Here is a 22,800-nt window from a genome sequence, read left to right on the forward strand (position 1 = left end):
TTCGTTATAAGCACATACACATCATATAAACAGAAAATGGACGGGGCCAAAAAACACTTCGTTATATCCGTCAGTTCGTTATAAGCGTGTTCGTTATAAACGTATACTGTAGCTCATTGCATGTGTATGCGATGATTTTACCGTCGCATGTATCAGTTTACAACTCAAAAGTTGTCTCCCTTACACACATGGGTGTAACGCCACAACATGGCCGCGACAGATAAGAAACTCACCAAACCAGCTAACAGAGACTATTTTGTATTTCCACATCCGTTTTGGGTAGTGGCAATACTCTTCGGCCTCTGGTTATTGGGGGTATGGCTCTCTTCTCACTCTCCATCGCGTCTGTATCCCACTCTTCTGTGTATCTCCAAAGAGATCGGCGGACGAAATCATAAATGTCTGTTGTAATTCTGAGTGTCACCATTACATTACGTAGCGCTGCCAGGCCCAGCTCTCAAAGTTCAAAATAACTCGGTGGACTCAGGGAGTTTGGCCAGAACGGTACATTAGACAGAAATGCATTTACAGGTCGCTTGCTTTCAATCAGCTGTCCATTGGTGTGTCCCTAACCCAAGCTATAGAAACACACCTCATCCAGGGTGTTCTGCCCCAAATCTGCAGAATGTCAAATTTGAATTGCAAATTTCCCAATTCATGTTAATCTGGTACTAACTAATGTTATGGTGACTTTTCTTGACCGACCAATTTGAGCAAAATATTTTTTTTTTCAAATTGCCTTTAGAAGGCACATAGTTTGAAATCCTAAATATTCTCTGTTATGTGACTATCTATTTATTTACTATAAAAGCCATCGTCAGCAATATTCCATCCACATCAGCCTTGAATTGAGTCACCTGTGAAGACCCAGGGTAGAATAGGTCTTCAACAACCTGTGCTTTCTATAAAAGGCGACTATGATTGTCCTGAGAGGCAACTAAAGGGATCGGGTGGTCAGGCTCTCTGACCTGCGTTGATCGATGCTCATGATGCCAATCACTGGATTGCCTGGTACAGACTCGATTAGTTACAGACCACCATCAACATAGCTGGAATATTGCTGAGTGCGGCTTTAAACAACAAACAAACAAATTGAATTGGGTCTGGTCCAGGTAAACCAATATTGGCCAATGATGAATACCATTGTTTGAAATTTTGAGTGAACAGATCAGAGATAACCACGATTGCGCATGAGAAAGTTAGGATATTTTCCAAAGTACTCATTTTTCAGACGTTGAAGTAATCACTATAATACTTGAATGTGTAGTTTTATTTTAAGGTAAATGTTTTCCTGCCATTTCGCAAACACCTAATAATATCATCACTATTTGATAGTGATTCATAAACACATGCTCATGATATAATCTAAATTGACTCTTCTTTTGGCAGAGATTTCTTAAAAATATGGAAAGCATTTTGTCCCTTTTATTAATTATTATTATGAATGACAAGGTAAGGATCGTTAGGCAGATGCTCTGATGATAATACTCAAGATATGTTTCTCAACTGAAATAACGCAGATTAGGTTATGTTATATGCCAACTGGGATATATGTGAGATATACTCCGATTGACATATACTTCGATTGACATATATTCTCAAATCCGTGGTTATCCCAAACCTGACAAAAATTGATGTGGGAACCCAACATGTTAAAAGTTAAAGATTTGTTATTTTTCCTTGGAGTTTGAAGACTCACAGATAGTTTCAGGTTAAACCATGTTCACATAACTTAATTCTTTTGCAGATCTCCACGTTTTCCCCAGATAGGATACCGTTGTTCCTCGGGCCTCTTGGAGACTTTGCCAGACATCTCGGCAAAAACTACCCTGTTGTGTGTCTGAGTCTGTGAGTTGTCATTTAGGCATTCTTCAATATAGATCCGTGCCACATCATTGAAAATAACTGTTCTATTGCAAACTATAGATACCCTCTAGATATGTTTTCTTCAAAGACCTCTTCATTGTGAATTCCCCCTGTGAAGTTCCGTGTTAGAATTGGTTTTCCGCAATGCATGCTTGTTGTAGGAAGCAACTGACAGAATTGGGTGGTCAGGCTCGCTGACATGGTTGATGCATGTCATTGTACCCAATTGGGTAGATGACCCGTGAAGATTCGGGGGTAGAATAGGTCTTCAGCAACCCATGCTTGTTGTAAAAGGTGACTATGCTTGTCGTAAAAGGCGACTAACGGGATCGGGTGGTCAGGCTCGCTGACTTGGATCGATGCTCATGATATTAATCACTGGATTGTCTGGTCCAGACTCGATTATTTACAGACCGCCGTCATATAGCTGGAACATTGCTGAGTGCGGCGTTAAACAACAAACCAACCAACCAACCAATTGCGTAGATAGATGCTCACAATATTAATCACTGGATTGTCTGATCCACTGGTCCAGACACGATTATTTATCAGACTGAGTACTGCATTGAACAACAAATAATAAAATCCCCCAAAACACCTCGGCTAACACAAGGTTTGAGCAGGCAATGAATTTGGTAGTTCAGCCTTGAAACTGCCTTAAATTTGAATTGTGGATAAAATGTCTTGAAAATGGCATGAATTTGGCACCCATGATTCAATTTGCTGTAAAATAAACAAGTTACAATTATTTTTTAATGTGAGAAGACAGCATGAAACTTGTGTGTCATAAATATTTTTTCTGATCAATAAATGGTGTGTGCACATGAATGTTTTTATCATGTTAACCAGTAATTCTGACAATGAAATAGAGTAAGAATGTCCAAATGCTTTTTGTCTTATTAGCAATAGACCCGTGAAGATTCGGGGTAGAATGGGTCTTCGGCAATCCATGCTTGCCGTAAAAGGTGACTATGCTTGTCAAAAGAGGCAACCAACGGGATTGGGTGGTCAGGCTCGCTGATTTGGTTGATACATGTCATTGTATCCCAATTGCATGGATTGATGCTCATGACGTCAATCACTGGATTGTCTGGTCCAGACTCGATTATTTACAGACCGCCGTCATATAGCTGGAATATTGCAGAGTGTGGCGTTAAACAACAAACAAACAAACAAACAAACAAACAAACAAATCCAAGCATTCTCAATTGTGCTTATTTCAATCATGAAAAAACCATTTGATCTAATTGCCATTTTTAGCAATATATTACTTAAACTGGACTCAAACCAAAGCTATGGGAATAACTCCATACCAGAATGGAGAAATAATTGTTTACAGACCCCCGTCATACAGCAGGAATATTGCTGACTGAGGCGTTAAGCAACAAACCAACAAACCAACAAACTAACAAACTTATTAGCAATGAAAAGGAAAATCATTACAGGGGGATTTTTTTCAGATATGTTTTTTTAGTCTCATAATATTAAATGCTGGGTCCTAATATAAGGCCTTATATTCATTTCATGCTTAAGTTTGGGATTAACAATGTTCTACAAATACAACTAGAATAAGAAACTTTTATGTAACATAGTAGTATGAGTTCTATATTTATTAGCCACAGATCACAGCAAACTGTTTGCTTCATATTACCTCATTGATTTGCCAGGGGATTATTTCTCCATTCTGGTATGATTGATATCCTGGAGTTATTCCCATAGCTTTGGTTTGAGTCCAGTTTAAGTGATATATTGCTCAAAATGGCACTTAAATAATATTTCACTGTTTTTTCATGATTGAAATAAGCACAACTGGGAATGCTTGGATTTGTTTGTTTGATTTTGTTTGTTGTTAACGCCGCACTCAGCAATATTCTAGCTATATGATGGCGGTCTGTAAATAATCGAGTCTGGACCAGGCAGTCCAATGATTGACGTCACGAACATCGATCCACGCAATTTGGATACGATGACATGCATCAACCAAGTCAATGAACCTGACCACCCGATCCCGTTAGTCGCCTTTTACAACAAGCATTGTCACGATTGCCTTTTACGACAAGCATGGGTTGCTGAAGGCCTATTCTACCCCAGTAGTATAGGTAATGATGGTTCTGGACCACTTCCACTGGAGCCAGATTTATATACCTATACTGCTACTACAGGGGGGATTTTTTATGCCAAAATGATTATGCGATTCAACGATAGTCATGAGATTCAGCTAAATTAACTCCAGCTCACCACCACCTGGAGTCTATGATACAAATTTTTATAGGTAATGATGGTTCTGGACCACTTCCACTGGAGCCGGATTCATATACCTATACTGCTACTACAGGGGGGATTTTTTATGTGTAAATGATGATGCGATTCAATGATAGTCATGAGTTGTAGTAAACGAAACATCAATATTAATTAATAATGGATAAAATTTACTATAGCCCACGAGGATATTGGAAAGGTATAGGAGCAATAAAAAAATTAGCCACCGTGGCTAAGGTATCTAAAGATGTGGCCAAGGATTGGTTAAAGAAACAAGCGATCTGGCAAATATATTTACCGGCACCGCGTTATATACCGAGGAAGAAGTTTGATATTTTTACGACGAATGAAGTTTATCAGGCTGACCTCTTGTTTCTTCCCCATGATAAGGTAAAACGCAAAACGTATAAATACGCTTTAACAGTAGTGGATGTGGCTAGTCGATACAAAGAGGCTGAGCCATTAACATCGAAAGAATCAACAGAGGTAGCTAATGCACTGAGTCGCATATATAAATGCGGACGGCTAAAATGGCCTAAGCTATTTCAAGTAGATCCCGGTCGCGAGTTTATGGGATCGGTAACTAAACTGTTAACAAAGCACGATGTCGAAATCGTCCGTGGTGAAAGAGAGGCCCACCGCAGTCAAGCTATCGTCGAAAGATTTAACAGGACATTAGCGGAATGTTTATTTGGCTATCAGTATATGATCGAAATGAAATCCGAGCGATTGAGATCAACCGAATGGGTGACACGATTATCAGCCGTTGTATCAGCGCTGAATAATGAAGTAACGAGATTAATAGGGAAGAAACCATCCGATGCTATTAAAATGAAATCCGTGACTTCCGAATCTTCAGCACCGAGGAGAGGCAAAGAACGAAAACTTCCGGATAGAGTAAGGGTAAGATATTTATACCAGGCAGGTGAACTCGAAGGAGGCCTACGTCATGCAACCGACCCCATATGGTCCCTTAAGACGTATAACATTAGTCGATTGGTTACGAAAGAAGGAGAGCCTATTCTTTATTATCTTCAAGATGGACCGGGTAGGGCATTTGTATGAGAGGAGTTGTTCATAGTTCCTGACGGTACGGTATTACCACCATAACCATAAGCATAGGTAGTTACACCATCATTATCAATCCATCTCTTTGTATCTAAGGGGGATAATGATGTCTTGTTCATTCTTAATCCATATATCCTATGATTGTAACTTCTTAAAGAGTTCATCTCGTGTTTGAACGTTCTACCGTTGAATAATGATTCTTTATACTGTTCGTGTTTGATATGCTTTTTTACAACATACTTCTTAACGCCCTTAGCTTTTCTTATCTCTCCATTATCGGACTTCTTTATAGACTACATCTTAGGTCTTAATCCGACATACTCCGCTATAGGGGTCCCAGCACATTCATCCTTCATCTTACCTAACACCTTTTTATTTACTACGCTGTGGAGTGGATTATCTTTAGGATAATCGCTCGTGTCGTACATATCTATTTTTTCTGCCATATCTTTATACACATCCTCGGTTTGTATTTCCATCAACAAAGAATCTGTGTCGGTATATAACACCTCGCATCTATCGCCGTATTGCTTCTTAAGTTCGTTGTAATAAAAGTCATACATTAAGTGTTATGACAAGTCGAGAATACTCATATCGACGTACACCGGTCTGTTGAATTTTATATTACTTTTCTGCATATGCAACGCGGCTAAGTCGTTATCGAATATCTTGCTTCTGTTAAAAGCCGGACTGGCTATAAGTTTCCTAAGTCTTTCTTCCTCATTAGATCTGACTAATTTAACATCAACACGCTTCCTTAGATTCTCCATAGTTTTACCAAATACTGAGTTATTCATGAGCTTATACAGATTCTTTTCGAAATCGCTGGTGGCTATCTTCCTTAAATCTGTGTTCAACCTTATATAGGGCTCCATCCAAGGGCTTTGATCGAACTTTAGAACTCTGTGTATTTTCTTAAGTTTCATACCTAACGATAGATACAACTCGAGATTTCTGTAGTGAACTATATATTTTGTCTTATCCATCAAATTTGGTACGAGTTTTTCTACGTTAGCTAACCTACTATTACCCATCAAGGAGCGTTGATATTCCGACATCCAATCTTTATTAACCATTAATCTTTTGGGAGCTAGCGGATAACTGTTATGGTCTTTATGTAACGAACTTGGATATTCCAAGTCAACTTCTACTATGTACCCTTTATTCACATCATTATTATGAATATTATGGATATCATCGACCCATTCAAAACCACCCGTGGGTAAAGGTTGACTCATAGCCCATCCGTACAAATTGTTAGCGTCGAGATATAATATGTGAGTGTCGGGTTTACTCGGATCTTATCCTTCCACTAATTTATTATTAGCCTTAGAATACCTTTTCGCTGCCATCGATATACCACCTCTTAATCCTTTCTCAATAAACAAGAGCATATCGTAATCTGTGAGTAGTTTTAGTTCTACACCGGTCTTCTTCAACAATGCATCCCACAATAGTCCGGGACTGGAATAGTACCATGCCGGGTCCAAGCCGTATTGTTTTAAACATGTCTTTCTAAATATCTCGAATATATCGGCGAGTAACAGTACATCGGTTTTTAAGTACAGATCGTGATAATCGCCTAAATTCTTACAACCTAATTTATCCCAGACCGTCAGAGCGTGTTCATAATCGGCATCTGTTATTCTAGATTCCGTTAAGTTACTATAGAATGATTCGAGGGGTGGTAATTCAGTTTCTTCGAATCTAGACCAATCATCCATATATTCGTAAGGATATACACCTTTTCTCAGCAACAAATGATGAGTTACCTTATCGGGATATTTATTTGTTATCGCGAAGTCATCGGGATTGTTCGCATTGGCTAAATTGTCCAGGGAAGATAACAGAAACTGTACGGAGTCAATGAATCTAAACCCATTACTTTGCTTTATTCTAGATTTCCCATCCTTGTCCCTATAATGTATAGGTTTAGTCAACGAGAACGATATGTATTTTTCCATATTGTTAGGAATGCACGTTAAACCGCCGTCGGTCTTTGAGATAGCATGCATAATGAGATGTGAATCGTATCCCCTAAGGTTATGAAACACAACGGGGATGGGTATTGTTTGAGAATTCATTTTTAGTTTCAAGTTACACTCGTTATGAGCGGCTCCCCGATAATTACCCGTGACGTTACAATGATCTCTTACGGAATCCCCCTCCAGGGGTTTATTACAAACGTGACAACTCGTTGACTTCTTATGGGCCCTCCAATCATCCCTCGTCATACGCATGGGTTTCTTACACGATAATTTTTCCCTGATTATTCTCTCTTCATTTTGTAGATATTCTAGGAACTTTCCCGCTGCATCGGGACCTCTGTAAATCACGGGCGGGTTTGTTTTCCCATCATACCTTACAACTATATATCCAAACCCACAAGGAATATGTTCTTGAGTTTTGTACGTAAAACTACTATCTTGATTATTATGGTTGGTATTTTCTATGGGTTTGATAAGAGCTTTGAAGTCGGCGTAAATTACGTACGGTACTGGTATTTGATTACAATAATGTTCAAATTTTGATATATTTTTTCCCTCTTTAGGCATATTGATCCTGATAGCGGTCTGTCCAACACCTCTACAGTCTTCTTTATGCGCTTCTAATAGATCTTGTCTGCTGTACCCATGTAGGCATCTTTCACAGAAATATTTCTTTCTAGCATGTTTTGTTTGATCGTATAATAGCCTGTTTAAACTCTTTATCCACGTATAATGATATTTACCATCTTTTTCGATCAGAAATGAATTGATTCTGGGAATATGTTCCGGAGCGGAGCAAATCCTGTGTACAACAATTCCTTTAGAATGTCCGAAAACATTTATAGCTTAATTATTTTGCTTTTCCACCTTATCAATTTGTGATATTGGTGTAGGTTCGTCTATACCATCGAAGTTGAGTCCATCGTTTTGGGGATAGCTAGAAGGTCTATCCGGATGCTTGTCTACGGGGAACAATGCAGATCTTATCATCATTCTTAAACAGTCATCGGATTTATTTTTTACGTTAATTATGGCTTTTTTCTTCTTATAATACAGGGGTAAATCTATATAAGATCCACCTTTGAAGGGCATATAGTTTGCTATATCTAAATATAAACTATCGATTTTATCCACACCCCAACCCGAACCTCTATTAGTCCAGCGTTCTAAAGTTTCCTGTATTCTCTGAATTGATGTATCTAATGATGTGTTTATAGCATCGGATTCGGTTATAACTTCTTGATTGCTTCGGAAATATGGTTCGGTATATTCGACGCTATCGTCTGTGTTACTTTTACTCAATAACATTTTAATCGTCAGCTGGTATTTTATACTATGTAAATCATCTAATTCCTCGTTAATTTTACTCGATATGATGGGCTTAATATCGTTAACATCCATGTTGGAATTAATATCCATCTTCCAACCTCTTAGATATTTACCAACGCCGGCGGATGTGGGTACAAATATTAATTCTTGTTGTTTATTCTCAACATCATTATCATCATCATTATGTTGAATATCATTATCATCATTAGGTTGAACATCATTATTATCTAGTAAAGCGATCAATTCAGCTCTTCTCATTCGAGAATAACCTCTCAGCCCACTGTTTCTCGCTCGAACTTTGAGTTCTCTAACAGTCTGGGGTTTGTTGTATTCCAAACCGAGTAAGGTAATCAATTCAGCTTTTCTCATACGAGAATATCCACGTAGGCCACTTTGCTTTGCCATAGCCTTCAACTCTCTGACAAAAACCATTGTGGTTGAATGGTATATACAAAATGATTCATTTGTCTAAATGGTTGTTTTTCATATATAAATACGTATTCTCCCCAACCTATTCCTCTCATTGATGTAATCTCTCTTCCTAGCATAAATAATCTGCTTCCTGACCTTATCAGCACCGTGACTCTTACATAAACTGTAACTACATTTGACTCCAATCCCACATACAGAACAAATGTAATTTTTAAAACCCTTTCTGATGTTATAAGCGTGAGTGCCACAGTAAATACCCACCGATGGCTTCTGACATTGAATCGATTTCCCCATGAGTGTATATTTGCATAGATTCATGGTTATACACATATCATATCATTTGTCTAAAAGGTAAATCACATCTACACTATTGAATAGCTGAAAATCAATAGAGCAGATAACCCCATAATAACAAATGCGACCTCTCAGTTCTTTTGTTCCTCTGACGGTGTATAAAACTGACTTATTGTTGGTATCGAGTGGGTCGAGTTTTTTCCCATAAACGAGGAAGTATTCGTGCATGGCAGATTCAACATCCTTAAACGTTTGAATTGAATGTCCTTCCTTAATCAGTTTTTCATGAATAAAGTCTAATCTCTTCATTCTCCGCTGTGTATATTGTAACTGGGCTGCTTGGTATTGTTCTAAAGCTTCGTTATGTCGTTTACGCTCCTGTTCAACTTCTTTAGCGTTTGATTCCCTCATACTGGAAAATAAATAATTACTCCCCGAAAAAGCTAGAGCATTAACAACAGCTCCACCGACCATCATCGCAATTGTTGCCATATTTATATGAATATAATATATTCAAATCTTTATATGAATATAAATATTCAAATGTTTAATTACTTCGTTATGTCTTCCGGGATAAGTCCTTGTTTGATGAGCATATCCTTCGTTGCCATTGCTAATCCAATATCCAGAATCATCATACCTATATCAAATCCATTAAAATCTAGCTTGGGAGGTGTGGCTTTAGTAATCATTTTAGCCATACGTGCATAGCCAATGGCCAAGCCGGTGACCACCGCTGAATGATACGTCGCGTTTACCAACATTTTACCGTCTGTAACTGGAGTAGTCATGCTTCTTATAGCATTATATGCGGGCTAACCTCTAATTGAACTTGTTGTTGCGGCGGGGGTGACGTTTTCTCTTCTCCGGTCTTATAAAAGAACCATACAGCCGCTATACCAGCAACTCCTACTAGTGTCCATGTTTTAATCGGATTAATATTTGAATTATTTATTAATTTCGCTTTGCGCGCCAGTCCTCCCTTTCTTCCTGCCGCTATTTTCAAAGGATTCTTTGTCACTCTGGGTTGTTTTTGTATTTTCTCATTCACTGGTGGTTCCTCATTCACTCGTTGTTCCACAATCTGTTGTTCCTCGTTCACTTGTTGTTGCGTTTCCACAATCTGTTGTGCAGTTTCGTTCACAATCTGTTGTGGTGTCACGTGTTGAGTCTCCATTATTTATTTGAACTTCGTTCTTTATATTATTAAGTGGGCACGTATGTTTAAATTGACAATACCTAGCCGTTATTAAAGCTGTGGTGAACGGAGCTAAGAACATTCCGAATCTATGATAAAACTCACAGCTCACTGAGTTTATAGCGTGTTCGATGAATGGGTCTTTCTCGAGAGATTCGCATAAATACATGCGATGTTCTGCCGGGATAGGGAGAAACGTACTAGCTACGACTGTGTATAGTTGTAATATAGACAACCCTATCGTTTTAGTCATGGTAGCTCCCAGTCTAGACTCGTAACGCGCGTACAGTTTTTTAATTTCTTCGTCGGTCATGTTATCAATTTTTTCGATGGTATAATTTTCCCCCAAATATTGAGAACATTTTCCACCGGCTACCAAAGCCGCGAGTCTTTCTCTATGTTTATCTACATGTTGATGTGTTTTTTGATCAGGCTCAGATTCTTTGAGCATTTGTTCGATGAGTTCGTCGCATTCCATAATGTAATACCTAAGGAGATATTTACGTCTAACATAATATAATATGGCATATCCAATACATCCCGTAATAACGAACTGTTGTGAAAGAATGAGGATTTCGAACCACATTTTATGTAATATTAGCCGCTAATGTTCAATTTGCTACATATTGCTTCATCTTTGCTATAATTTTGCTATATTTGCTACATTTTTGCTATGATTTGCTAAGCAATTGCATAAGCAGCTGGTTGATCGGTTTTTAATACGAGTTTACAGTGCTTCGTTGCCGCTAACTGTTTTCTGACTTTATCTCGTTCACCCTTGGTATAAATGACATCATTTTCGCGTAAACATTCCTCGAATGAATCTCGATCTTTGCAATGAAACAGTGCTACCCATTTGGTCTGCTCTCTGAGATCTTTCAGGACAGAGTTGTATTTTTGAGTAAGTACCGAAACGCTATGTTGAGTATGCCGACCGGAGAATGCTAAATACGAAAGCATATCTTTCTTTTTTGTTAGTTCTTTACTAGCGCTGCAGTCGTCTATTACGAAAAGGGTCGATTCTCCTTTGTTTTTTCATGACATACTCGGAGACAGTCTTGTAAACGATCGCCCAGATCAACTCTGTGTACCCTGTCGTCATTCATTACCCAATCTCTCGATAGGTAGGTTTTATTAACGCTTATAGTCGGACACAGAATAAGAATATGATGGAAAACGTCCCGATAATGACTTTGTAAAATATCTAGAATAAAAGCTGTTTTTCCGCAGCCCGTTTGACCACATATGATAGCGCAGTGCGGATGTTTAGGTAAAAGATTATCAATAGATTGCTTGCACGAATCTCCCATTCTGTATATTAAGTTGCGCATCCATAATCACGTACAAATATATGTTTAATTTACCAGCCGATTCCTGAAGCTTCGTTATCTGTATGGTGGCACCCTCGCTAGCATTTTCTATTCTCCTCCCACTGCCGTGTAATTGGTCATCGTCTGTTGTTCGCATGTCGAGCCATAGCGCGTACTTCGTGGTGAGGTATTCACCCATTGATACACTCCCTAGGGACAGATCTTTCACGACCGCGTTAACTTCCGGAGAACGTTTTATAGAAGGAAGTTTTTTAATCTCATCCCACTGGTGATACGCTAGCATTCCTTGGCTATATAGTTGATTAGGAACGCCTTCGATAGTCAATTCTACTTTTGTAATCTTGGGATTGTAGAACTTCTCGGTATTTCTTTTAAACGCATCGGAGGGGTCCTCGAACAACATTAAAATACCCTTCAACGACCTCGTGGGAACGTTTAGATTGATATTCCACATCGTATCTTTTCTGTCCCTCGTGATCTTTCGATGTCGCAGCACGCGATCGTACAAAATGGCTTAACTTCCGGTATACTGGTTACAAATTTGTCTGGCTAATTCGTGATCTGTTATCATATCGTACTCCAGCGAGATATTGTCAATGGAATAGCTAGCATCTTCAGCAGCTCTGATTACTCTGCCGTGGTCGTTAAAAGTGAGTTCGTATTCTAACCTATCACCTAGGGATGCTTGATAAAAGGGCATCTGGGAATCTAGTAATTCAAAGTCTAGGGGAATATAGAATCTGTTACCTAATGCGTCGGCAACGGCCTTATCTTTTTCGTTGGTATCAACACCATTTTCAGCACCTACGCGCAGTCTCAATGTGTTCTTATTACAAATACCTTGGTACTGTAAGTTTTCCCGCTCTTTATCCGTTCTCCAGAGATCCATGTAGCAATAGTATACATCGCTATCGTCGATACTCAAAACCTCATTACCGCTAATTTTAATGGCGATTTTCTTAACGATAGCACGACCTATGTTCTGAACGGGCTCCCTGTTAACGTCGGCAGAAGTCAAACTAATCGTAAATGCTAGTCGGACAGTTCCCGGAACTAACACATCGTGTGCGCCGAGATTAGGAAAGCGAACCAGAAGCGTTTGATTCTGATCGATGGTACTAGGGTTATTAGTTATAGTTACAGACTGACGAATTGCTTTGACCCCTAATGGATCTCGAAGTCTACGTTGTGGGTTTAACTTGCGTCCGTATTGCGAAGACATTGTTATATTGAAAACATGTACCCTATGTTTAATATAAAAATGACTGATTTTGATATTAATGACTTTGATCTAAGTACCTTTGATGATCCGAATCGAACCGAAGAGGGTACTGATGAAACCAGGTTTAGTAGTCTTAACGATGAACTTTTACAATCGTCCGTCAATGATTATTACGATGCCTTAAAAGAAGATAAAAATTATGTTAACCCAATAGGCCGTGACTATTCAAAGTTTACGATAGATAGTAAAGGAATATTGCGACTGCGTGACTCTCCGGATATTGATCTTATGAATTCTTGTACTCGTAAGCCCCTAGCCTTGTCTACTATAGCCGGTAAACACGGCACCGTGTTTGTTCGTGATAAATTAGGTTTTGTAGACTACTCGCGGCTTTCCGCGAAGACTTCTAAGGTTCTTCGAACCGTGCATGATGAACTCGGTAATACAGATGATTTGGAAGCTTCCTCGAAGGTGGCCTCGGACGGACTCGGAGAAATCTTAGATACCTATTACGATAATTCAATGTTACAGGTATCGGAGTTTAGTATTAGGGAATTACAAGGTCTTGACAAGGCAATGCGAACAATGCGGGGAGAACTCATGAATAATACGGCCAAGATATCCGAAATCGACAAGCATATAGCTTACGAGAAAACAAAACTCGAACAGGCGGGCGATGAGTTCAGTAGACGCAGCGTAGCGGAAAGATTGCGTAACTTAGAAGACGAAAGATCGGCCCGCCTCGAAGCAGCTTCCAGTAATAGAAAGGCACTTCGTTCGCAAATCAGTCGTATTCGAGAAACTATCGATCAAGTCCTCAACGATGACACTACACTGGCCGATAAAATTAAAACATTGTTCAGAGAACAGGGAATAACAATTGCCAGTATTTTAACCGCGTTGGGATTTATTATATCGACTTTGACTCTCTCGTTAACAGGTGGCAGTACAGGTGGTAGTACACCGCCTAATGATAAAAACGGGATAAAAGAGTGGATAAAAAAGCATTTAAAAGCATTAGGTTCAGCACTGGGAAAGCTCGCTGAGAAAGCCGCGGCTGCACTTCCCGGTATAATAGGGAGTATTGTTTCCTGGCTATTGAATTTATTAGCTAAGACCACCACTTGGCTTAGTCAAAACTTGTGGGGGCTGATCGTAGCAATCGCAGGGCTGTTGTACGTATTCGCTAAGAACTATTTATCCAAATCAGTTCGCTAAGAACTATTTAACCACCAAATCATGAGTAAACCAACTGAGACTCCACCCACTACAAGCGCTGTTTTTTCATCGATATGTTGTTGATTTTTAGCCTCAATATGCGGTGGCACTTGTGCGTTAGTAGATGGTTGTGCATTAAAAGATGTTTTTGTGATAGTTGGTGTTTGTGGCTTGACTATTCCCTTTTCGCCCGTGATCGTTTGCGTTATTAATTCGACGTTAATATCTGAATTTATACCTGGTTTTTGTTGATCGGTAGCGATAACAATTTTATTATTATAACCTATCACTTGACCGATCTTAAGTTCCATATTACTCGGAGACATGTATAGTCCCGGCGCATAAACGTAGTCCACTTTGGATTGAGCGTACTGTAATGCATCTTGAAAACGCTTTATAGACGATGGTATGTCAACTGGTGAATTAATGGCGTCCTCCACGTTTGAGACAAACTGTTTTTGCGCATCGAACGCCGTCCCAGTACCGATAATGGACGTTCGTGTTTGCGATTGTGCACCGAGAATTGCCCACACATAAGTTCTTATCGATTCATTAACTCTTACAAATCCTGGGTTAGTAAAATTATTTTCCGTTTTATCATTAAGAAATTCATTCCAAGCGTCATCGTTCAGTTGTACAAATTTTTTAACAATATAAATAGACCCACTCTTAAAACTCATAATATCCCCTCTCCAATCGTTACTATAAAGTTCCCAGCCTTTATACCAATGACCGGTTTTATGCCAATGATCATATATTCTTGCGTAAAGTTTGCTGGTGCTATACAACTTTCCAAAATTAACTGGACGTTTATTAAGTGTTTTATATACATAATCGCTTTCTTCTTGGACAGATTTATTTTCCTCTGTGTCAGGAACACCTAGACCATGGTTTGCTTCTTTAATACGCCAATCTTTACTCGTAGAAACATTAAATTCCTGACAAATACGCTCATACACGGACCTATCATAATTATTATTTGTGGAATTCCACGCTCGATCCTGCGGTAATGGAGCATTAATTTCTTTAAGTATACGTCTAATCTGATAATACATGTGAAATGTATGAATTTTTTAAACCTAATGGAGCTAGTCTCACACAAAATGAATCTAATGGGATGTTGAAATTCGAACATGGAGAAAAAAAAGTAACTTTTTACGAGGACTTAGCAGTTACATTTGGATTTGCACGGTTAGTAGTATTACTACCCAAAAAAATAGTGCCCGATTAGTTCTGCCCGATTTAGTTCCCTATAAGGAGTTGTGCATCCATCTTGATCAAATAAGCACGACGGATAATATTCTACTAGAAAGTCCTTCAACTCTGCTCAGATCTGTCCCAGTGAAAAATGAAAAATACAATAGCCGTAGAAGGGAATCTTTCTCGTTATTACAATATAAAAAATTAAAGCGTGGTATTATTTCAGACCTTAAAATTTCTGTATTAGATGTAAAACACCAACCTGTACATATAGGATACTTAAGTGTAACACTCCATATTAAAAATAATGGTTGATGCCATATTTAAGTTATGATATAGTATCATTGTATATTTAATATGTATGTCACACTCCCGGGAATAACAAATGGTCAGTCTATTGAACTGCTTCATACTATCGATAACTCGGATGGACAACTCGAAGTCGCTCTATGCGATGTAACGTATTACCCACGTTGGCCCAATATAAATGCTGCGAGGGGTAATAATAAGATATGGATATTAGATGAACAAAATATTATTGAAAAATTCATTATTATACCTGATGGGTATTACAGCGTATGCTCACTCAATGATGAAATTTTTAAGCCTAATGGAATTAGTCTAACACAAAATGAGTCGAATGGAATGTTGAAATTCGACACTGGTGAAAAAGGTGTACGGATTGTAGGGAACTTATCAGCTACACTTGGATTTACACGCGGAATTTTAGCAATATTCAAGGCAACATTTGATGGAGAGACATTGTCCGATTTAGTTCCCTATAAAGAGTTGTGTATCCATCTTGATCAAATCAGTACGACAAATAATATTCAACTAGAAAGTCCTTCAACTCTGCTCAGATCTGTTCCAGTGAAAAATGAAAAATATAATAGTGGCAGAACGGAATCTTTCTCATCATTACAATATAAAAAATTGAAGCGTGGTATTATTTCAGACCTCAAAATTTCTGTATTAGATGTAAAACATCAACCTGTACATATAGGATACTTAAGTGTAACACTCCATATTAAAAATAATGGTTGATGCATCAGGCCCTGGAACGCTCAGACAATGTAATACAATTGCGCTTTCCGATCTCGGAGACACAGAAGGATTTGATAAACCCGGTTACAATGGTAAGTTATACGCTTTACACTTACACGATAATGTATACAAGAGGAAAGAAGTCACATTCACGGGTAATCTAGAAGATTTAAGCGATGTCGACGTTAGTAGACTAATTAAAAACACTTCGTACAATATTATTCGCAACGACGAGAATAAATGGACTATGGTCGAAGCAAACATTGAGTGGCAACTGAATATCGTCATTACCCCACCTTATGTGATGATGGGTAAGGGACATAATTTAACTAAGATAATGAATAGTGGCATCGTACTCGCGGCTTATATCCCGTCAAAACGAAAAAGTGTGTTAGTTACCCCCCTGCCAGAAAACCCAGGTCATATGTTATATAGTCGTCCGACCTTAAAAAATATTACTTTAAATTTGGTTACTGAATTCGAAGATATTAAAGATAACTTGAGTGCAATACCTAATATTTCCACGCTTATTATTGAAGTCTTGTTCGGAGATGCACCGGAAGATGTCTTCGAAATATTACCAGGTCTATTGATTAAATGGCTCAAGAAACACGAGCGTCGACGTTGCAGTATTGTTCATATCGGAGCATCACCCGTTGCAACCCTCGAGGGGGTCCAAATTATTAAAAGTGACAGTATTTCTCTTTCTAAGATATTCTTGCCGTATAATATACATTTGATAAGGTTGATGTATAGTCTCAAAACATTTAAGCAAGACCAATTAAAGACTATTATATGATCGTAATATACACTATGAGTTTATATCCAGCGCTCCATGAAGCATTTGAAAAGATGGAAACTGTTGATGGATTTCGATTACATCAAATAAGCGACATAAAACATCGAATAGAGAAGGATAGGGAGTTGAGACTTGGATTGTATAAAAAGTATCGCAGAGCCGTGAATGCTCTGGACGGAGTTGACACCGCTCTTGTAGTATCTGGCATGGGACTCGGTGTAGCGGGTATCGGTTTACTATCAACTATAATCGCCGCGCCTATCGTGCTCGGCATGGAAATAACCGCTGGAGTCTCGGGACTGGCAGGAATAGCGATAAAATTCATTTCTCGTAGGTTACAAAAGAAAGCATTAAAACACGATAGTATTCGGATACTCGCTGAAGCAAAGTTGAACAGCATTGAGGATCATATTTCGACAGCAATGGCCGATTGTAAGATATCCGAGGATGAGTTTCGTTTAGTGCTGTCGGAACTCACCAAATACAATGAAATGAAGCAGGAGATTCGATCAAAATCTCATAAGACCAGTGGTATTAGCGAAGACGAGAAAAAAAAGATCATAGAACAGGGGAGGCAACAAGCGAGTCAGTTATTCCGTGCCAAAACCAAAGAACTGGTTGGAGATTAAAAATAGATTGCTTACTATCGTTAGATCACATTTAGACAAATGCTTACATAAATATATAATAATGGAGAAAGCTATTAAATGGAGAGAATTACCACAAGGTTTTTATTATATCAGTGATGTCAAACCAACCAAATACGGTTATCAATTGTTTCTTATCAATTTACAAAAAGAGTGTAGTTATATAGTCTGGTCTCCTAGTAAAATGAACGAAGAACTTAATAAAAATGTTGAATATCGCTTTATCGATAAAAATAATAAAGAATATTTTTATTACCATTTAGACTCATCTAAAGCAATGATTGGTCCCAGGTATTGGTGAGCTGGAGCCAATTTAACTTCATCTCATGACTATCGTTAAATCGCATAATCATTTTGGCATAAAAAATCCCCCCTGTAGTAGCAGTATAGGTATATGAATCCGGCTCCAGTGGAAGTGGTCCAGAACCATCATTACCTATAAAAATTTGTATCATAGACTCCAGGTGGTGGTGAGCTGGAGTTAATTTAGCTGAATCTCATGACTATCGTTGAATCGCATAATCATTTTGGCATAAAAAATCCCCCCTGTAGTAGCAGTATAGGTATATAAATCTGGCTCCAGTGGAAGTGGTCCAGAACCATCATTACCTATACTACTACCCCGGATATTCACGGTTCCTTTGGTTTGAGTTCAGTTTAACATGTTTAAGTGATGTATTGCCAAAAATGGCAATTGATTAATTAAATTCACTGATTTTTCATGATTGAAATAAGCACAACTGGGAATGCTGGGAAGCATAAGGCTCACAGTCACCATTTTTTAGCTCACCTGACTTGTGTGATGGTCTGTTTGTCCATCTTCTGACTGATCTGACCTTACTATAACAATTCAGGGCCCAACCTTCATCTACAAGACAGCAGATATGCCTGGATATATTGTATTTTCTGTATTGGTCGTATGTTCCCAGGGGGCTGTGCAGAGTTGCGTCCCTTGGGCACGCCACAAACCTATGATTGTGGGTTCGAATCCCGGTTCGCCCCGATTATGTTTCTAGGTTTGTCAGCACCATACCCGTGCTCGTGGGTTTCACCGAAGTGGTAAACGTCTGAGACCTGCATCACTTCGGGCTTTCCTCCCACATTAAGCTGACATGCCGTGATATAACTGGAATACTGTTAAAAGCGGCGTTAAACCCGACTCACTCATTGACGTATGTTCCCAGGACGGTGATGACAATGGTGGTGCACTGTCTGGAGGCGGCGTATGCAGAGAAGCTGTGCATGTGAGTACTCCGGCAACAAAGTGCTTGAGCTCACCAGAGCACTATCTTCTGTGGAAGCCAGTTTTGGTTGATACATAAAGAATCTCACCCTCGTGTCTTTTGATATCAAATATATCAACATGAGTTGATAAAAGTGGAAAAATTCCGAGGCTTGCCGAGGATTTTTGCCACTTTTATCAACGAGTGTTGATATATTTGATATCAAAAGACACGAGGTGAGATTTTATTTATCATCCAACATCATTCTTTCAACTTTTTCCATTTGTAGACAGTAATTAGCAGTGTCTTCAGTGTAAAAAGTACTGCAAACAGCTTCAGTAGCAGAGCCATTAGTGATGTCATTTGATTGTGACGTCATGGTAACCAGTGACGTCACAATGTTCTGCAAACCATTGTGATGTAATTTCATTGCAGCGATATCTACAGTGTAGATAATCTTAGGATATCTCCTGTGGGAGCCAGTTTTGGATCATAAATAGACTTTACAATGCAAGCATGTGTGTCATACTGATTTTATGAAATGAGTGTCAGAATTCTTGTATTTCTTGGGTATTAGGTGTCGTTTGCAGAAACCAGTGGACTATTGAAGTGGAAACTTTCCAACAATGATGACACATAAATTAATTCAGGTTTTTTAAATCTGATTTTCAATATGGCCTCTATGGCAGTGGATTCCGTCCCTAGTACCCGAGGCTTGCCTCTGTATGGGGATGCTGGGGTAGAGTGGGTCCCCTGTGTCCGAATACTGTTCAAACAGCATTAAACCAAACTCACTCACTCACCCTAACAAGTGGACATTGTATGTTTCAGAGACAAGCAGCTCAGCATGGGGGCCTCAGTCAAGTGGACGCTGCAGACACTGATATTCGGATTTGCTTCTCTTATAAGACTAAAACCATACTCTCCATACAAAAAACTCTCTTAGCTCATTATATAAAAAACTTGTTTTATTGTACATATTACCTTGGTATGTATGTGTGTGCTTTTAATTCCAATGTTGAAGCTCAAAGAAATATATGATCATGATCATTGGAGTTGAGGTGGAAATTCAAGTGATTAAGGGTCCAGACAAGTAAGGGCAATGGGGCTTCTGGACCTGCCCTGCCCTGCCCTGCCCTGCCCTGCCCTGCCCTGCCCTGCCCTGCCCTGCCCTGAAAATTATATATATATATATATATTATGTATATATTATACAGTAAACTACGGTTATAACGAACTCAAAGGGACTACTAATTTTAGTTTGTTATAACCGCCATTCGTTATAAGCATATATACACATAACTACAGCATATAATCGGGACTAAAAAGTTAGTTCGTTATATCCGTTAGTTCGTTATAACAGTAGTTTACTGTATGTTCCTTTAATCAATTTTGTCATAAGAAAAAACAGTTGCATTTGATCATACTTTGTTTGTTTGTTGATTAATGCCGTGATCAGCAATGTTCCAGCTATATGATGGCAGACTGTAAATAATCCAGTATGGACCAGACAAGCCAGTGATTGACATCATGAGCATCGAGTTGCGCATTAACCAAGTTGGCAAGCCTGACCACCAGATACCGTCAGTCGCCTCTTACGACATGCATAGTTGCCTTTTATGGCAAGCATGGGTTGCTGAAGACCTATTCTACCCCGGATCTTCACAGGTCTGGACAAAAGGGGAGCTCGTGAGGTCTTCCATGTTATTATCCCCCGCCGCGCGAAAGCGCGAAGCGGGGGATATAGTATTCACGACCGTCCGTACGTCCGTCCGTACGTACGTCCCACCTGTTTGTTGCCGCGTTATCTCAAGAACTAAACACTGGATTGTCTTCATATTTGGAACTATGGTGTATATACAGACTCCGCAGACACCAGTCGGTTTTGGAGACCTTGACCCAATTTTCAAGGTCACAGCAGGCAAATCTGCTTTTGGAGTTGGAAAACGGTGTTGCCGCGATATCTCAAGAACTAAACACTGGATTGTCTTCATATTTGGAACTATGGTGTATATACAGACTCCGCAGACACCAGTCGGTTTTGGTGACCTTGATCCCATTTTCAAGGTCACAGCAGACAAATCTGCTTTTAGAGTTGGAAAACGGTGTTGCCGCGATATCTCAAGAACTAAACACTGGATTGTCTTCATATTTGGAACTATGGTGTATATACAGACTCCGCAGACACCAGTCGGTTTTGGTGACCTTGATCCCATTTTAAAGGTCACAGCAGGCAAATCTGCTTTTGGAGTTGGAAAACGGTGTTGCCGCGATATCTCAAGAACTAAACACTGGATTGTCTTCATATTTGGAACTATGGTGTATATACAGACACCGCAGACACCAGTCGGTTTTGGTGACCTTGACCCCATTGTCAAGGTCACAGCAGGCAAATCTGCTTTTGGAGTTAGAAAACGGTGTTGCCGCGATATCTCAAGAACTAATCGCTGGATTGTCTTCATATTTGGAACTATAGTGTATATACAGACACCGCATACACCTGTCAGATTTGGTGACCTTGACCCCATTTTCAAGGTCACAGCAGGCAAATCTGTTTTTGGAGTTGGAAAACGGTGTTGCCACAATATCTCAAGAACTAATCGCTGGATTGTCTTCATATTTGGTAGTATGGTGTACAGGCGGGGGATATTTCGTCACTCTGTGACAAATACTTGTTTTAAACACTGATTAGGGAAACCCTTGGTGTCTGCCAACGTGTTATGGTATGATGAGTGGCATAAAACAATATTCAATCACTGACTTCATGTGTTATTGTATGTAGGGGGCGGTTGCATAGCCTGGTTAAAGGGCATGTTAAGTAAAAAAATCATTGCAATTTTTTAATTTTTAATCTTCATATATCATTTTACCTAGATACATTTAGTCAATTTCCGAGAGAGAACAATTCATAATAATTGTAGAAAGTATTTAAATGTCCAAGTGAAAGTGCTGAAATCACAGGCTCCGTAATCGGGCTTCCAAAACCAACCTATTTGGGAAAGTGGCTTGAAACTACTGGAGCAGCGGTGACAACTGGCCGTTACGTTTGCCGCGTTTATCCATCTTGTGATTCTAAACGGTTATACATATACTGTTTCTGCTATTTTTGTTAATCCTACAAATATAACAACGTTGCATGCATTGTTGAATGTGTGAAAGGACCTTAGATCTCGACATTGTGAATAATTAAATTAAAGATCGGTTAGAGTTTTTTACAAACATCCTGTTTGGGCCGAACACACAATAAATGCCTGTCAGGGATTAATCCCCTGAGTAAACATCTAGAAGCATCTTCAGTGTTGTTACCAAGGTAACATAAGTTGTGGACACGGTAACCAAAGGGAAGCGCTACAGAAAAAAAGATGTGCATCACAAACCAGTTAGAAGCAGGCAGACTGGGCGTTGGCCCGATTGTCATAAGTGTTGAAATTGTGCCGTCAAACACCGGGAAACCTAAATTACCGCCAGTAGGGGGATTCCCCAACATGGAGGAATTTATCGTTTGGGGGATGAATTTGCATGTCGTATTTTAATCGTCTGTTTTAATCTATTTCTGTTTTTCAAATTTGATTTGGGTCAAACATTTGTGATTTAGTATGCCCTGAAGTAATAAAGTCTGGTAGTTGCTATGTTGATTTTCTTTGCCCTTTAAAGCAGCGCTTGTCACGCCGAGGCCTGGGTT

General features: G+C 39.1%; 1 protein-coding gene across 1 annotated transcript; it reads left to right on the plus strand.

The window, feature by feature from the left end:
• The first annotated feature begins 177 nt into the window (after positions 1–177).
• Positions 178–20,313, plus strand: LOC124152139 (transmembrane protein 254-like). Its single transcript, XM_046524925.2, has 4 exons — positions 178–315; positions 1,748–1,848; positions 19,080–19,139; positions 19,950–20,313. The coding sequence occupies exons 1-4, from the start codon at positions 208–210 to the stop codon at positions 20,062–20,064; spliced, it is 384 nt and encodes a 127-aa protein (XP_046380881.2). The 5' UTR covers positions 178–207; the 3' UTR covers positions 20,065–20,313.
• Positions 20,314–22,800: the final 2,487 nt, after the last annotated feature.

Source organism: Haliotis rufescens, unplaced genomic scaffold (genome assembly GCF_023055435.1).
Source record: "Haliotis rufescens isolate VD_foot unplaced genomic scaffold, xgHalRufe1.0.p SCAF_52, whole genome shotgun sequence".
Classification (NCBI taxonomy): Eukaryota; Metazoa; Mollusca; class Gastropoda; order Lepetellida; family Haliotidae; genus Haliotis; species Haliotis rufescens.

Excerpts from the sequence above, each read along its gene's own strand:
- LOC124152139 (XM_046524925.2), top strand. The coding sequence starts at position 208 with ATGGCCGCGACAGATAAGAAACTCACCAAACCAGCTAACAGAGACTAT. Across the intron at positions 1,849-19,079 it reads CCTGTTGTGTGTCTGAGTCT|GACGGTGATGACAATGGTGG; the intron begins GTGAGTTGTCAT and ends GTATGTTCCCAG. Across the intron at positions 19,140-19,949 it reads TATGCAGAGAAGCTGTGCAT|AGACAAGCAGCTCAGCATGG; the intron begins GTGAGTACTCCG and ends TGTATGTTTCAG.